At 38.3% G+C, this 14169-nt stretch overlaps 1 protein-coding gene across 7 annotated transcripts in view; it reads left to right on the forward strand.

Annotated features, from left to right (window-relative positions):
* The window catches only part of ARID4B (AT-rich interaction domain 4B), a 156901-nt gene that overhangs the window by 140118 nt on the left and 2614 nt on the right, over positions 1 to 14169 (forward strand). For 4 of the 7 annotated variants that reach the window (XM_047088584.1, XM_047088580.1, XM_047088585.1 and 1 more), the window contains 3 exons: positions 2366 to 2479; positions 4742 to 4957; positions 6825 to 6971. In XM_047088584.1, the coding sequence (XP_046944540.1) occupies positions 2366 to 2479; positions 4742 to 4957; positions 6825 to 6971 (477 nt within the window). Of the gene's footprint in view, positions 1 to 2365; positions 2480 to 3145; positions 3302 to 4741; positions 4958 to 6824; positions 6972 to 11968; positions 13731 to 14169 lie in introns of those variants that run through there. The other 3 variants (XM_047088583.1, XM_047088586.1, XR_006963703.1) reach the window with 2 other exon arrangements.

Here is a 14169-nt window from a genome sequence, read left to right on the forward strand (position 1 = left end):
ATAAACTTAAAAAAAAATAAAAATAAAAAATAAATATTAAGTAAAAGATATAATTGCAGTTCAATTGGGATCTTCTTTGGTTTTTCACATTCACACATACAGCTACAGTATGTGTGCCATAAAAAAGAGATACAGTAGCTTCTGATAGAAGCAGGTTAGCATTGCCCTTTTGAATCTTAATCTTGACTAGGTTGAAAAGAATGCAACTTAAGAAATACTCCTGGGGCGCCTGGGTGGCTCAGTCGGTTAAGTGTCCAGCTCTTAGTCTTGGCTCAGGTCATGATCTCATGGTTCGTGAGTCATGGGATATTCTCTCTCTCTCTCTCTCTCTCTCTCTTTCTCTCTCTCTCTCAAAATAAATTGAAAACAAAAAGAAACTTTCGAAGAAGTACTCCCAAATTTAGGGTAACAGAGACCATCTGCTATACCAGAGCAAAGAGAGAATTGATCTCTCTTTAGAAATAAATTCTTGGGGCGCCTGGGTGGCTCAGTCAGTTGAGCGTCCGACTTCGGCTCAGGTCATGATCTCGCAGTTCGTGGGTTCGAGCCCCATGTCAGGCTCTGTGCTGACAGCTCAGAGCCTGGAGACTGCTTCAGATTCTGTGTCTCCCTCTCTCTGTGCTCCTCTCCCGCTCATGCTTGCTCTGTCTCTGTCTCTATGTCTCTCAAAAACGAATAAACGTGGGGCGCCTGGGTGGCGCAGTCGGTTAAGCGTCCGACTTCAGCCAGGTCACGATCTCACGGTCCGTGAGTTGGAGCCCCGCGTCAGGCTCTGGGCTGATGGCTCGGAGCCTGGAGCCTGTTTCCGATTCTGTGTCTCCCTCTCTCTGCCCCTCCCCCGTTCATGCTCTGTCTCTCTCTGTCCCAAAAATAAATAAACGTTGAAAAAAAAAAATTAAAAAAACAAAAAAAACAAAAAACGAATAAACATTAAAAAAATTTTTTTTTAAAAAGAAAGAAATTCTTAAGCATTTATTTCATATGGCCTTATTTTAAGAAATTTGTCTACTGATACCAGAGAATTCACATTGTGTCAGAAGTAAAAATGTAAATTTTACAATTTAGATTTAGGATTTCCCTCCAGTTGGCTTACATTTACTTACTTACATCCAGTGGCTTCCATTACTTTTTATTTCTTGCAGCTGAAAGCTTCAGAATTAGAACTCTTTTAGGGAGAAATCTGACAATTATTTTTAAGATTCTGTGCTTCAATATAGTCATTATCTTCATCACCTTCTTTGTGTTTTATTTAAGTTGTTATATTAAAATAGCTTTAGAAGAAGTTATTGCTAAGATGTAATTAAAAAACAGTCTAGAAGTTGCAAACAAAACAGTTAATGGCCTATTCCGTTTTTGACCAAGGAAGCCATGTCTTATATACTCGACTGATATTATCGTTGGTAACAGGACTAAGAAATATTTTTTGTAGCAAACATGACATAATTTTTATCACATCTGTATCATGTCATTATAGTATTTTAATACTATAGTAGTATACAGTATAGTATTTCATTGTACTGAATAGAAACAGGACTTTATTAATCTCCGGAAAAGATAGTCTGGTAGACGATATATATATAATTAGAAATACATAGAAACACAGTAGATGCTGTGGATCAAGTTAATAGTATAGAGAAAAATGTACTGAAACTATAGTTTGGAGTAGTTGTCAAGCCATGAAGCCTGGCCAGTCATGGAAAGTCTTAGTGAAGATGTAGGATGTAGGCTAGTCCTTGAAGAAAAGGAAGACATTTATGAAGTTTCAGGATAATTTCCTACCAAGAAGGTGAAACGTTACATAGGATTATTATGCTGGATTTACAAATGGTATATGTGTTAACCAGTGCCCTGCCAGTGAAGTTACTGTTAAAATAAATAAATTGGTAAAACAGCTAAGTGTGAATTACTACTAAAATTTATCCCATTAATATGATGATATTTTAAAGTTGTTAATATCATTGTAAGCTATATCATTAATGTTTTCACCTGTAATTAAATCTTAATATTTTGGTTCTATTGAATTTTCACAAATTTCAGTTTTTATTTTCATCATTTACCTGTTTTTGGAGTTACTAGACTCATAAACTCCCAGTTCTATATTGAGAACTATTTTTAGTTTGTATCTGATTTTTCTAAGAAGGATGTGCATACTTTATTTGCTTTTTTAAAACTTTTATTATGTGTAATAATTCAATTAATGAAAATTTATTCTAAAAATTATAGTAATTCTATGATAATTTGTAAAGCTCATAAAGAACATGCATAGTTTGAGAATTGTTCTATGCTTCTAAAATGTGAGATTAATTTATACCTAGGAAAGCTTGATTTTATTTTGTGTTACTTAATCATTTCTTTTCCATCGTAGCCTGTACAGGTCAGAAAAGAGGGAAAGAATCTCAGGGAGGAGGAAGTTCATCAAAAAAGCAGAAGCGAAGCCATAAAGCAGCAGTGGTAAACAACAAAAAAAAGGGAAAAGGCAGTAAGTGTGAAACCTCTAATTATTTATGTATAAAAATAATGGCGGATATGTTTCCCCTCCCCCCCCACCCCCAATTAAGAAAGGGGTATTCAGGATATGGGATAGTTAAATATTTTGATTTTTGTCTCTACCGTCAAAAAAATCACACAGAAGTCTTCTGATCCTAGGTAAATTCTAGGATTAAGCAGTCTGGTGTTATTCAGCAGTGGTATTGATTGCTGATGAATGACCAGGTAATCCTTTTGAAAATAATAGCCAGTGTAATGTAAACTCAACATCTTTGTTAGTTTTATGTCCCACAGTTTTTCCAGTTGCCATTGTGTGTATCACATATAATTGAAAATGCTTCAATTATATATTATTTTTATTACAGTGAAATTGATTGCTTTGTAATTCTTCAAGGCAAAATCAGACTGGAAGAGAACAATCAAGGTAGCTTTAGAGCTGTACCTCCAACAAGTCCAGTCTATTACTTTTGTCGTTCATACCCCAAACTCTGTGTCCCAAGAGCAGCTAGAAGCAGTACTAAAGATTTAACTTTAGTAATGGCTCTGTTTGTTGACCAGCAGGAATTTATATACTGTATTTCTCCTGAGAGCTGCACATTTAATCTCTCTTTTGTAGACAAAGTGAGAAGCAGAAAATATGTAAAGAATTTTTTTTCAGGTGCCCCACACTGACCTCCTGCTGCTCTTCCAGGAGACTCCTGCCACCTCCACTGCCTGACCTTTGCTATCGGCCGGCTTGGCTGCACTTCAGTGCAGAAAAGGGTTATGCGGCCAGCTCCCCGAGGTTCTGCTGAGCCCATATGACTTCCAGGCGGTGAATATGGCGTCCCTCGGGGCCCCGGGCGGCTGTGCTCAGCAAGGCCGTGAAAGCCGGGCTGAGGCAGACCACTGCATCAGAGCGGGGCCAAGCCTTGGGTGGCTTAGCTAGCAGTTGCCAGGGCTTCCAGAGCAGCAGTGGGGGGTTTGGGGGGGATCCTTTCGAGATGTGTGTAAAGGAGTGGTGGAGTTTCTTCATTCTCAAAACACCACAGTGGGAGGAGTTGCTATCTACCTTTCCTATCTAGAATACTTGTCAGGCTTTGAAAGCCCAACTATGCCTTTTTTGGGGTAGCTGTTAGTAGATAAAGAATCAATAAATACATGCCAAATTGATCACCAATTATTTGGAATAACCAACAGGATATTTAAAGTGTTACTACACAGTGATGTTTTTGTCTTCAAGACTTTACCATTTAATGACAGGTCCTAGGAGGGCTCCTCTTCAACGAGTCAGTTAATGTATTCCTATAATTTAGCGGTATAGTGGGTATATTTAATTGTATTCAAACACTGTTCTGTAGCAGTAACAGTTAATTATATTCTCCCATTTTAATTATTGGGCTTAAGGCTTGATAAATCAGAATGAGGAAGCCATTCTCTGAGAAAAATTTAGTAAAGTTGAACTAACTCATGGAATCTAAGATAATACTTTGTATCCAGAAAGGTAATCCATGGAAATACCAATCCCATCATCTACTCATTCACATGGTTAAACAGTCAAGGTTAAGCCTTTCTGTTCCAGTACTGAGGCTTTAATCAGCAAAGGCAGTTGTAACATAATTATTTTGCAGATTTGTGAAATCTTCATAGTGAATATATTTACCAGAGTATAACTGATGGTTTATTTTAGTCCACAAGCTACGACGTAGGAGTTACTTAAGGAAAAAAAATCATCGTACACATCAAAGTTTAGAGTTCATTCCCAAAGAAGTTTTTTTAAGGAATTTCATGATTATCTTTCATTGTTTGCTTGTGGCCAGAGGAGTAGAAAAAGTGTTACATGTACCTGTTCTGTATACAACCCAAAATGTGAAAATTAAGTTGCTACAATGAGTCACTTAAAAAGATGCTGTATTCTATTTTATATATAGTAATCTAATAGAATAAAAAGCCATTCAAATCTATAATTATGATACATTTGATAGTCTACCAGGTATAACGGAAGATTAGTTTGAATGTTTTTTTAAAAAAATTATTATTGGCAATTCAGGTAAGAAGCATTTTTTGGTTTTGGTTTTGTTTTCCTAAACTGAGATGCTACTGTATTTATACATGACAATTTTCCAGGTTTCTAGGCAGGGTCTATAAAGCAAGGTATTTATTTGAGTAATAAATTCATGCAGTTAATTTTTAAATTAATTTTTCACTAAAGTCTGTGACAAATTTTTTGTTACTTTTCTGTTTACTCACGCTTTTCTTTCTACTTTTATTTCAGCAAACAGTAGTGATAGTGAAGAACTTTCTGCTGGGGAAAGTGTAACGAAGACTCAGTCAGTCAAATCGGTTTCTACTGGAATGAAGTCTCACAGTACCAAATCTCCTGCCAGGACACAGTCCCCGGGAAAATGTGGAAAGAATGGTGACAAGGATCCTGATCTCAAGGAACCCAGTAATCGACTACCCAAAGTTTACAAATGGAGTTTTCAGATGTGTAAGTGACAGCTAGTAAGAGGAAGAAGCTTCAGCCTAGTAATTTTGAGGCTAATCCCTCTGAAAAAGAGGCTGTAACCAAACTTGAGACATCATGACCAGTTGTAGTGTCGAGAGCATATTTGGATCTTGATTTGAATAAACAAATTGCTAACAGAAAAATTTTAAGGCAATTCAGGCAGATACCAACATTGAGTAGATATTTATGATATGATATTAGAAATTTGCTTTAAAACAATCTAGTCTTGGGGGTGGGAGTAGATGGGGTATAAATAAGACAAGATTTGCCATAATTGCTAATCACTGAAGCTGGGTGGTGGTATATGGGACTCCATTATTCTATATTCTCTATACTTTTGTTTATATGAGAAATCTCCGTAATAAACACTTTTCGAAAAAGATTATCCCAGCGTTTCTCACACACGGAGATAGTCTTAGGAAATTGAAAACTGCTCTTTAGAGCTTTTAAAAATTTTCCTACAACTTAAAAGTTATATATACTCAAAAAAAAAAAAAAAAAAAACCAACCACACATTACACATACTCATAAAAATCTAAAGAAAGAACAAAAAGAGGCCAAAAGAGAAAAATGTATCCACAGTCTTGACATTCAAAAATATATTCAATTTTAACATTTTGGTGTCTTTCCAAGTATAAGTTTTAGTGATACATTGTGGTGATACTCTATATGAATGAGGAATTTTTAGCATGCATGTTTAGGTTATAAGGTTTTTAGTTCTACACACGCATACATTCAACACATACCATGCATGTGTTATGTACCAGGCATATGTAGGCATACCTTTTTTAAAAAGATTATTTTATGTATGTATGTATGTATGTGTGTGTGTATTTATTTATTTAATGTTCATTTATTTTTGAGAGAGAGACAGAGTACAAGCGGGGGAGGGGCAGAGAGAGAGGGAGACACAGACTCCTAAGTGGGCTCCAGACTCTGAGCTGTTAGCACAGAGCCCAACGTGGGGCTTGAACCCACAAACAGATCATGACCTGAGCCAAAGTTGGACACTTAACCGACTGAGCCACTCAGGCGCCCCTATTTTATTTATTTACATTTTTGAGAGAGGGACAGAGACAGCATGCATGTAGGGGAGATGTAGGGGAGAGGGAGGGAGGGAGGGAAGAGAAAGGGAGAGAGAATGAAAGAGAATGAATATCTTAAGCAGGTTCCACACTCAGCATGGACCCTGACTCGGGGCTGATCCATGACTCTGGGATCATAACCTGAGCTGAAATCAAGAGTCAGAGGCTTAACCCACTGAACCGCCCTGACACCCCTAAAGATTTTATTTTATTTTTATTTTATTTTATTTTATTTTATTTTATTTTATTTTATTTTATTTTTTTTTTTTTTTTTTTTAAGTTTATTTATTTTTGAGACAGAGAGAGACAGAGCATGAACGGGGGAGGGGCAGAGAGAGAGGGAGACACAGAATCCGAAGCAGGCTCCAGGCTCTGAGCCATCAGCCCAGAGCCTGACGCGGGGCTCGAACTCACGGACCGCGAGATCGTGACCTGGCTGAAGTCGGACGCTCAACCGACTGCGCCACCCAGGCGCCCCTAAAGATTTTATTTTTAAGTAATCTCTAAACCCAGTGTGGGGCTAGAGCCTACAACCATGAGATCAAGACTCACGTGCTCCACTAACTGAGCCAGCCAGGCGCCCTTATGTAGGCATAGTTTCTCATGTTCTAGCTAGAAAAAAAAATCTCAGGGAAACAAATGTTCACAAGCCTTGGTTTTAGTTTATCTGTCTTGACAGTTTTCTACAACCATACTACATGCTTTCTTTTATATGGTAAAATTTTGTTTAAAAATACATACTGATGAAAGTTTTAAATTCGCAGCGGACTTGGAAAATATGACAAGTGCTGAACGCATCACAATTCTTCAAGAGAAACTTCAGGAAATCAGAAAACATTATCTGTCATTAAAATCTGAAGTAGCTTCCATTGATAGGAGGAGAAAGCGTTTAAAGAAGAAAGAGAGAGAAAGTAAGTGTTAACCTTCCTTTACTTAAACCAGCAGTTTATGGCCCTACAGTTAGATTCATGTGAGTTTATGTCTGGGTCTTTGGGCAAGTTCTTTAATCGCTCTGCCTTATTTTCCTCATCTATAAAATGGGGAAGAATTTAAAGAAAAAATGATCTCAAGTCACAGGTCACAGTGTTCACTTTCATGGAGTTTATAGATAGTCTGCTTTAAAAAACAAAACAAAACAAATAAGATTTCAGATAGTGAACAGCACTGTGAAGGGAGTAATGTTAAGGCAGAGATTGGATGGGTGTGTTAGGTTACAAATGATCAGGACATGTTCATTGAGACCTGAATGACCAGAGGAAGCGAGAGAAGTTAAATCTGGGGGAAAAGAGTTCTCTTAGTCTGCCAGGGCTGCCATTACGAAGTACCACGACTGGGGTCTTAAACAACAGGAAATGTATTGCTTATCTCCAAATACTGTCACGTTGGAAGTTAGCGCTTCAGCATAGAAATTTGGGGAGACACGGTGCTCAGTCCATAAGAGAGTCCTGGGCAGAGACAACAGTATTGGAACTTTTGACATTTTGGGGCCGGGTAAGTCTTTGCTGACGGGGTTGGGGGGCAGGGCAGGGGGGGCGGGGAGAGGTCTGTGCACCACAGGATGCTTAGCAGCATCGCTGGCCTCTACCCACTGGATGCCAGCAGCAAGCTACAGTTGTGACAACCAAAAATGTCTGGAGACATTTTTCAGGTATCCTCTAGGGGGCAAAATCACCCCAGGGTGAGAACATCTGCTATGAGGGAATACATTTGGTGCCTTTCGGAAGCAGGAAGAAAATCATTGTGGTGAAAGCAGTGCAAACATCAGCTAGGTAGGCAGAGGCCGACTCCTGTGGGGCCTTATAGGCAAGGATGAGGGGTGGAGATTTTATTCTAAGTGAGACAGAGAGCTGTTTCAAAGTTTTAAACAGGGAAATGACATGGTCTATTCATAGTACTGAAAGATCACCTGCTGTGTAGAAAGCAGACTCTAGAGGGGCAGGGGTAGAAGGAAGCAGTGTCTGTCGATTAGGAAGCCCATCGCAGTGGCTTTGGGGAGCGGACGACAGTGCCTTGACTGGGGTGCTTGCAGGGAAGATGGAGAGCAGTCCGTGTTCATAGCGCTTGCTGATGGATATGGTGTGGGTGGAGCAAAGAGGAATTGAGATGATTTGTAGGTTTCCAGCAGGAACAAATGGCTACTTGGTGCTGACTTTGGAAACCTAGGAGGACCTAGAAAAGGTAACATTGTGGGTTGAGGAACACAGGATCAGACGTTTTGTTTTCACCATGTTACTTTTTGAAATGCCTAGTAGGCATCCAAGTGGGATGCCAGGTAGACAGTGGGGTACATAAGCGTGTAGCTCAGCGGGAAGGCAGGACTAGAGAGCAAATTTTTAAGTCATTGCCTGGCCATAATACAGTAGTTAACTGTAAGCGGTTTGTTAAGCCCCAATACTTGAGTAGATCACCTAGAAGACAAATGTGGGTACAAAAGAAGGAGAGCTGGGGCAAGCCAGCTTTTACAAGTAGGGCTGAGAGGGAGAAGACTAGCAAGACGAGAAGAGTAGCCTTGAATGAAGAAAACCGATGAAGGTGGCCAAGAGTTGAGGAGGCCAGTGGTCATCTGTGCCAAATGCTGCTGAAAGGCCAGCAAAGCGGTCAGTGGCTGGGCCATGCTGGAATCATCGGTGGCCTTTTTGAGAGCATGTACTGTGAGCTGTGGAGGTGCAGAAGCTGGTCTAAAGCTGATTCAGAAGAGAGGGGGAGGCAAGGAAGTAGAGATGGTGACTCTAGGAAAAATCTCATGTTTGCTATGAAGGGAACAGAGAAAGGGGACCCTAGGGGCGGGGGTGGGGGGACAAAGTCATTGCAAGCTTATGATTATGCCTCCCCGACCGTCCTCTGTTTCTACTGCTCCCATTCTCTGATGAAAATCAAAGCACTTTGATTTTCATTTTCTTTTTCTTCAGAAGAATGTTCTTCGTTCCCTTTTCTGCTGTTGTGATAAGTCCTATACCTCTCCACCTTTGTCTAGGCTTTTTAATTTGTGGAGAGACTGAAAGTCTGGGTCATGGAGTGATTCGAAAAGAAATTAAATGTTAATATATAGAAAGTATATACAGAAGCATTCTGTCAAAGGAAAGGGATCAGGGTTTTATTTGATAGGTAACCATTTTTTTAAAGTTTATCTTGAGAGAGAATGCAGACACAAGCAGGGGAGGGGCAGAAAGAGAGAGGGAAAGCGATTCCCATGTAGGCTCCACACTATCAGCACAGAGCCCAGTGCGGGGCTCGATCCTGCGAACCATGAGATGATAACCTGAGCTGAAATCAAGAGTCCGATGCTTAATTGACTGAGCAGCCGCCTAGGCGCCCCTCCCCTGATACATAACCATTTAAAAATAATTAAAAATCAACTATAAGCATACTATTTAAATTCTTGTGCCAGCGCTCCTTATTCTTCCATCACCTAAGCCTTGTTAGAGTGTTTTCATGTAGTAAGATGTCTACCCAGAAACAGCTCCTCTGAAACAGTGTTTGTATGTGTGGTCACCATAGATTCTCTGTAGCAAGTGATTCTTATAAATGGATGCCTTCCCTGGGGAGTTAGCAGTAAAAGTCAGTTCCTAAATACTATTTAAAATATCAGTGGAAAATGACTATCTCAGCTGTTCAAAGAAATGCAAATCAAATAGGGTACTATTCCTAGCCAAAAAAAAAAAAAAAAAAAGTATAATTGAAACCAGTGCTAGGAAAATACGGTGAAATTTATATTTTATGCATTGCTGGAAGCATTGGCACAATTATTATGGAAAACAGTTTGACTGTGTATTTGGAGAACTAGCTAATTCCGGTTCTAAGAATAGGTCCCAAGGAGAAATATGTGATGATAAAGAAGTTTGTCATGGTAATATTTATAATAACAGATAGAAATTATTTAAATTGTATTATCAAGTGATACATTGCATGGAATAAAAAGAAGTAGACATTTAAATTTTTATTTGTAACGCTCAAAATATTTATTATATTGTTGTTAGCAACAGGAAGACACTAGAATTAAATAAGTTAAAGTTCATAAATATAATGGAATACTATTCAACTTTGAAAAGAAAAAGAGGTAGATCTATATATGTACCAATATGGAACAGTCTCCTAAGGTAAGTTGTTAAGTGTTAAAAAAAATAATCAAGAGGGGTGGCTGGGTGGCTCAGTCACTTAAGTGTATGACTTTGGCTCAGGTCATGATCTCATGGTTTTCGAGTTCAAGCCCTGCATCCGGCTCTGTGCTGACAGCTCAGAGCCTCGGCCTGCTTTGGATTCTGTGTCTCCCTCTCTCTCTGCGCCTCCCCTGCCTGCATGCTCTGTCTCTTTGACAGTAAATTTCATATTAAAAATAAAAAATAAATAAATTAATTAATTAATTAAAAAAATAATCAAAAGTCAAACACTATACTATGGTGCTTCTACTTACACTTTCAAAGTAAAGTTATAGCTACACATGTTAAATTTGCATATCCTATCTCTAGAGGCTGGAGAGGACATTCCTCTAGAACAGGGATTGGAACATTTTCTGTAGAGACAATAAATATTTTGGCCTTTGTGGGCCAAGGGGCCTCCTTGGAACATTTGACCCTGCCATTGTAGGTGTAAAATCTACCATAGGCAGGAGGTAAACAAATGGGCGTGGCTGTGTTTCAATAAATTTTATATATATGTAGTTTATTTAAGTAATCTCTGCACCCAATGTGGGACTTGAAGTCACAACCCCGAGATCAAGAGCCACACACTCCGACAACTGAGCCAGCCAGGCACCCTTCCAATAAATTTTTCTTATCAGAAACAGGTGAGGCAGCTCTTTCTGCCCATGCGCCTGTCCCAGTGCTTTTAATAAAATCACCTTTTTTATGCCAAACAAACAACAGGTGGGCCAGATTTGGCCTTGGGGCAGTAATTTGCCAGCACCTCTACTAGAGTTTTGAAGACTGAAGCAACTGGTAACAACAGGGAAGTGAAATTTGGAGGACTTAGGAGGGTTTTCATGAGGCAGAGATTTGCTTTTCCACCTTATATTCCTATACTGAAGGAATTTCTTTTACCTTGTGCATGTATTCCTTAAAACATTTTGTTTTTCAAATATTGATTTATAGGGGCACCCGGGTAGTTCAGTTGGCTGAGCATCTGACTTCAGCTTAGGTCATGATCTCACACGGTTTGTGAGATTGAGTCCCACATCGGGCTCTGTGCTGACAGCTTGGAGCCTGGAGCCTGCTTCTGATTCTGTCTCACTCTCGCTGTCTCTGCCCCTCCCCACTGTGCTTCCCTGGGCTCGCTCTCTCTCTCTTTCTCTCTCTCTCAAAAATAAATAAACTTTAAAAAATACTGATTTATAACAATGAGAGAATTTCCCTGAAGAAACTAACGGATGTGTCATTTGCTTTGTATGCGAAGTGCAGGAAAAAGCAGTAGTCAAGCTGTGGACCCTTTTGTTCCAACACTAAGAATCACTCTCATCACCCTTTAAATTTGTAAGAAACTCTAAACACAGAAAGATGCAGGAACTAGGAAGAAGGAAAAGATTTTTGGGTGGATTACCACTTTTTCTTATTGGATTCAAAGTTCTTTTTGATGTTTGTCTCACTGTTGCAAAGTCGATTCTTGGTTTTATTTCCGTGTCTTAATAGACTGGGTGCACAATTGTTTTTTTCCTAATATGATCTGTGTGGGAGCGGCATTCCCTGATCTGTCCCTTTTCCTTAACTCTGTATTTCAGGACTGTCTAGAGCTACTTGAGATACACTGGTTTCTCCTTTCTTTACATCATGGCATTGTGACCTTCGGACTGCTTTTGCAGGCTTGAGTGATTTCAGAGAATACGACAGGCTTTTAGCTTACGGGGCTGGTGTTTTCTTTCTCTCTGTTGTCGTATGTACGTTTATTAAGCCTTTGGTTTGGTTTCCCCTTTCTTCAGGTGCTGCTACGTCCTCATCCTCCTCTTCCCCTTCATCCAGTTCCATAACAGCTGCTGTTATGTTAACGTTAGCTGAACCGTCAATGTCCAGCGCATCACAAAATGGAATGTCAGTTGAGTGCAGGTGACAGCAGGACTTGCTAAAGCACTTTGCACTTAATGGCTGTTGAGGGCCACGTCTTTTTTTATACTGCACAGTGGCACAAAAAAAAAAATCAGACAAGCACTATTTTATATTTAAAAATTGTTTCTTGACAAGCTGACTTGGCACTTAAGTGCACTTTTTTTATGAAGAAAAAGTACAATGAACTGCTTTTCCTCAAGCAATAATTGTTTCCAACTTGTCTGGGAATTGTGTGTCTGGTAACTTGAAGGCCTTCCACTGTGGCAAATGGAGGCTTTTCACTGCCTGTAGAGACAATACAGTAAGCATAATTGTTAGGTGGGCCGGAACATGTCAAGATAACTTACTGTATATGTATTCCCTTGTATTTTGTTAAAGCTGGAACATTTGATATTTTTCCATTTATTTATGAAAAAATACGAACCTATTTTCATTTGTACGAGCTAATTGTTTTTTAAAGCAAGTCACCTTAGGGTGGCTTTAATTGTATAAGTCAAGCACATGTAATAAATTCCAAACCTGCAGTTAACAGGATATTAGACATCAATCCTGGTAACCAAATATTAAAGATTCTCTTTAAAAAAAGACTGAACATGTTTACAGGTTTGAATTAGGCTAAAAGGTCTTGCAGTGGCTTTTCATGCCCCTTCAAATTGGAATGGAACTACTGTACTTTGCCATTTTTCTATAAATCAGTATTTTTTTTTAATTTTGATATAATACATTGTGTGAAAAAAGAAAATGGCTAATAAACTGTATTAAATCTTAAACAATGTATAAAGATTGTACTTAGCCAGTTCAAAGTGTATATTTATTCATAATGAATTATAACAGTTATATTTTTGTGTTTTCTTGTAAATGTTTCTTTTTCCTTAAATACAGATAATTCATTTGTATTGCTTATTTTATTATGAGCTACAACAAGAGGACTTCAGGAACAAGTAAACTGTATTAGTATGGTTCCAGGTTGTTGATATGAACTGTCTCAGAAGGATGGTTGTTATTTTAAGTATAAATAGCTAATCGGGGTGGTAGGCCTATAAAATTAAATGCCTTGTATAAAATCCAAAATGAACGCAAACTTGTTTTCACTTGTATTGACTTTATGTTGTATGATTCCAATCTCTGTTCTGTTTGGCACTTGTATTTAATTCTACACCTTTGTAAGACATTTGTATATTGCGGATGTGTTCATTCAAGCTATTTAATACCTGGCACTGTTAATACACAGTACTTTACTGTACAGACTGTTTTACCGTTTTAATTGTAGTTCTGTGTACTTTTTTTGGATGGGGCTGGCATGTTTTATTTGTTTTCTGGCAATACGACATGTGAGAATTTCGAAGCGTTTTGTTGTAGATGCTAACGTGTCAGAATCCTTTACATTCAACTTTTCTAAGAAAAGCATTTTCAGTCTTGTAGTGTGTGCTTACAGTAACTAATTTTGTTGAAAATGGTTTCAAGTTATTCAAATTTGTACAGGACTGTAAAGATTTGTTGACAGCAAAACGTTGAAGAAAAAGCTTATAGAATAAAAGCTATAAAGTATATATTAGGATCTGCAAACAATGAAGAATTATGTAATATATTGTACAAATGTAAGCAAAGGCTCTGAAATAAAATGCCATAGTTTGTGAATCCTTGATTTTGTTTCTAAAAGATTAAGTAATTTTAGTTCATTTCTGTATGTGATGATTGACTGGAACATACATCTCCAGCCTGTATTATCCAGAAGGGGTTAATTGACATACCAAAAAAAGGGAATATTATACCTATAAGAATTAAAAGTCCATTAACGAGATTCAGGATTTATTAGGCATTTTTATATCTTTGTATATACACTATAGACTATTTTGCGTGAGTCTGAACATGAATATTCATTCATCACTTGGAGGTTTGTCTAAAGAAAAAATTTTTATTTTCTTTAACCTGTGGAACCATTACCAGCAGCTTTTTTTTCTTTTTTCTGTGTTACAATTTCATTGGACTTTTACTTTTAGCGCACTCTGCCCCACTGCACATTGGAATCATCTGGACATTGTTAAAACAGTGATCAGTACTCCTGTGCCCTGTTGGT

The sequence above is a fragment of the Lynx rufus genome, unplaced genomic scaffold (assembly GCF_022079265.1).
Source record: "Lynx rufus isolate CCGP_SWC_20201006 ecotype Redwood Valley unplaced genomic scaffold, mLynRuf1.p SCAF_25, whole genome shotgun sequence".
NCBI classification, from domain to species: domain Eukaryota; kingdom Metazoa; phylum Chordata; class Mammalia; order Carnivora; family Felidae; genus Lynx; species Lynx rufus.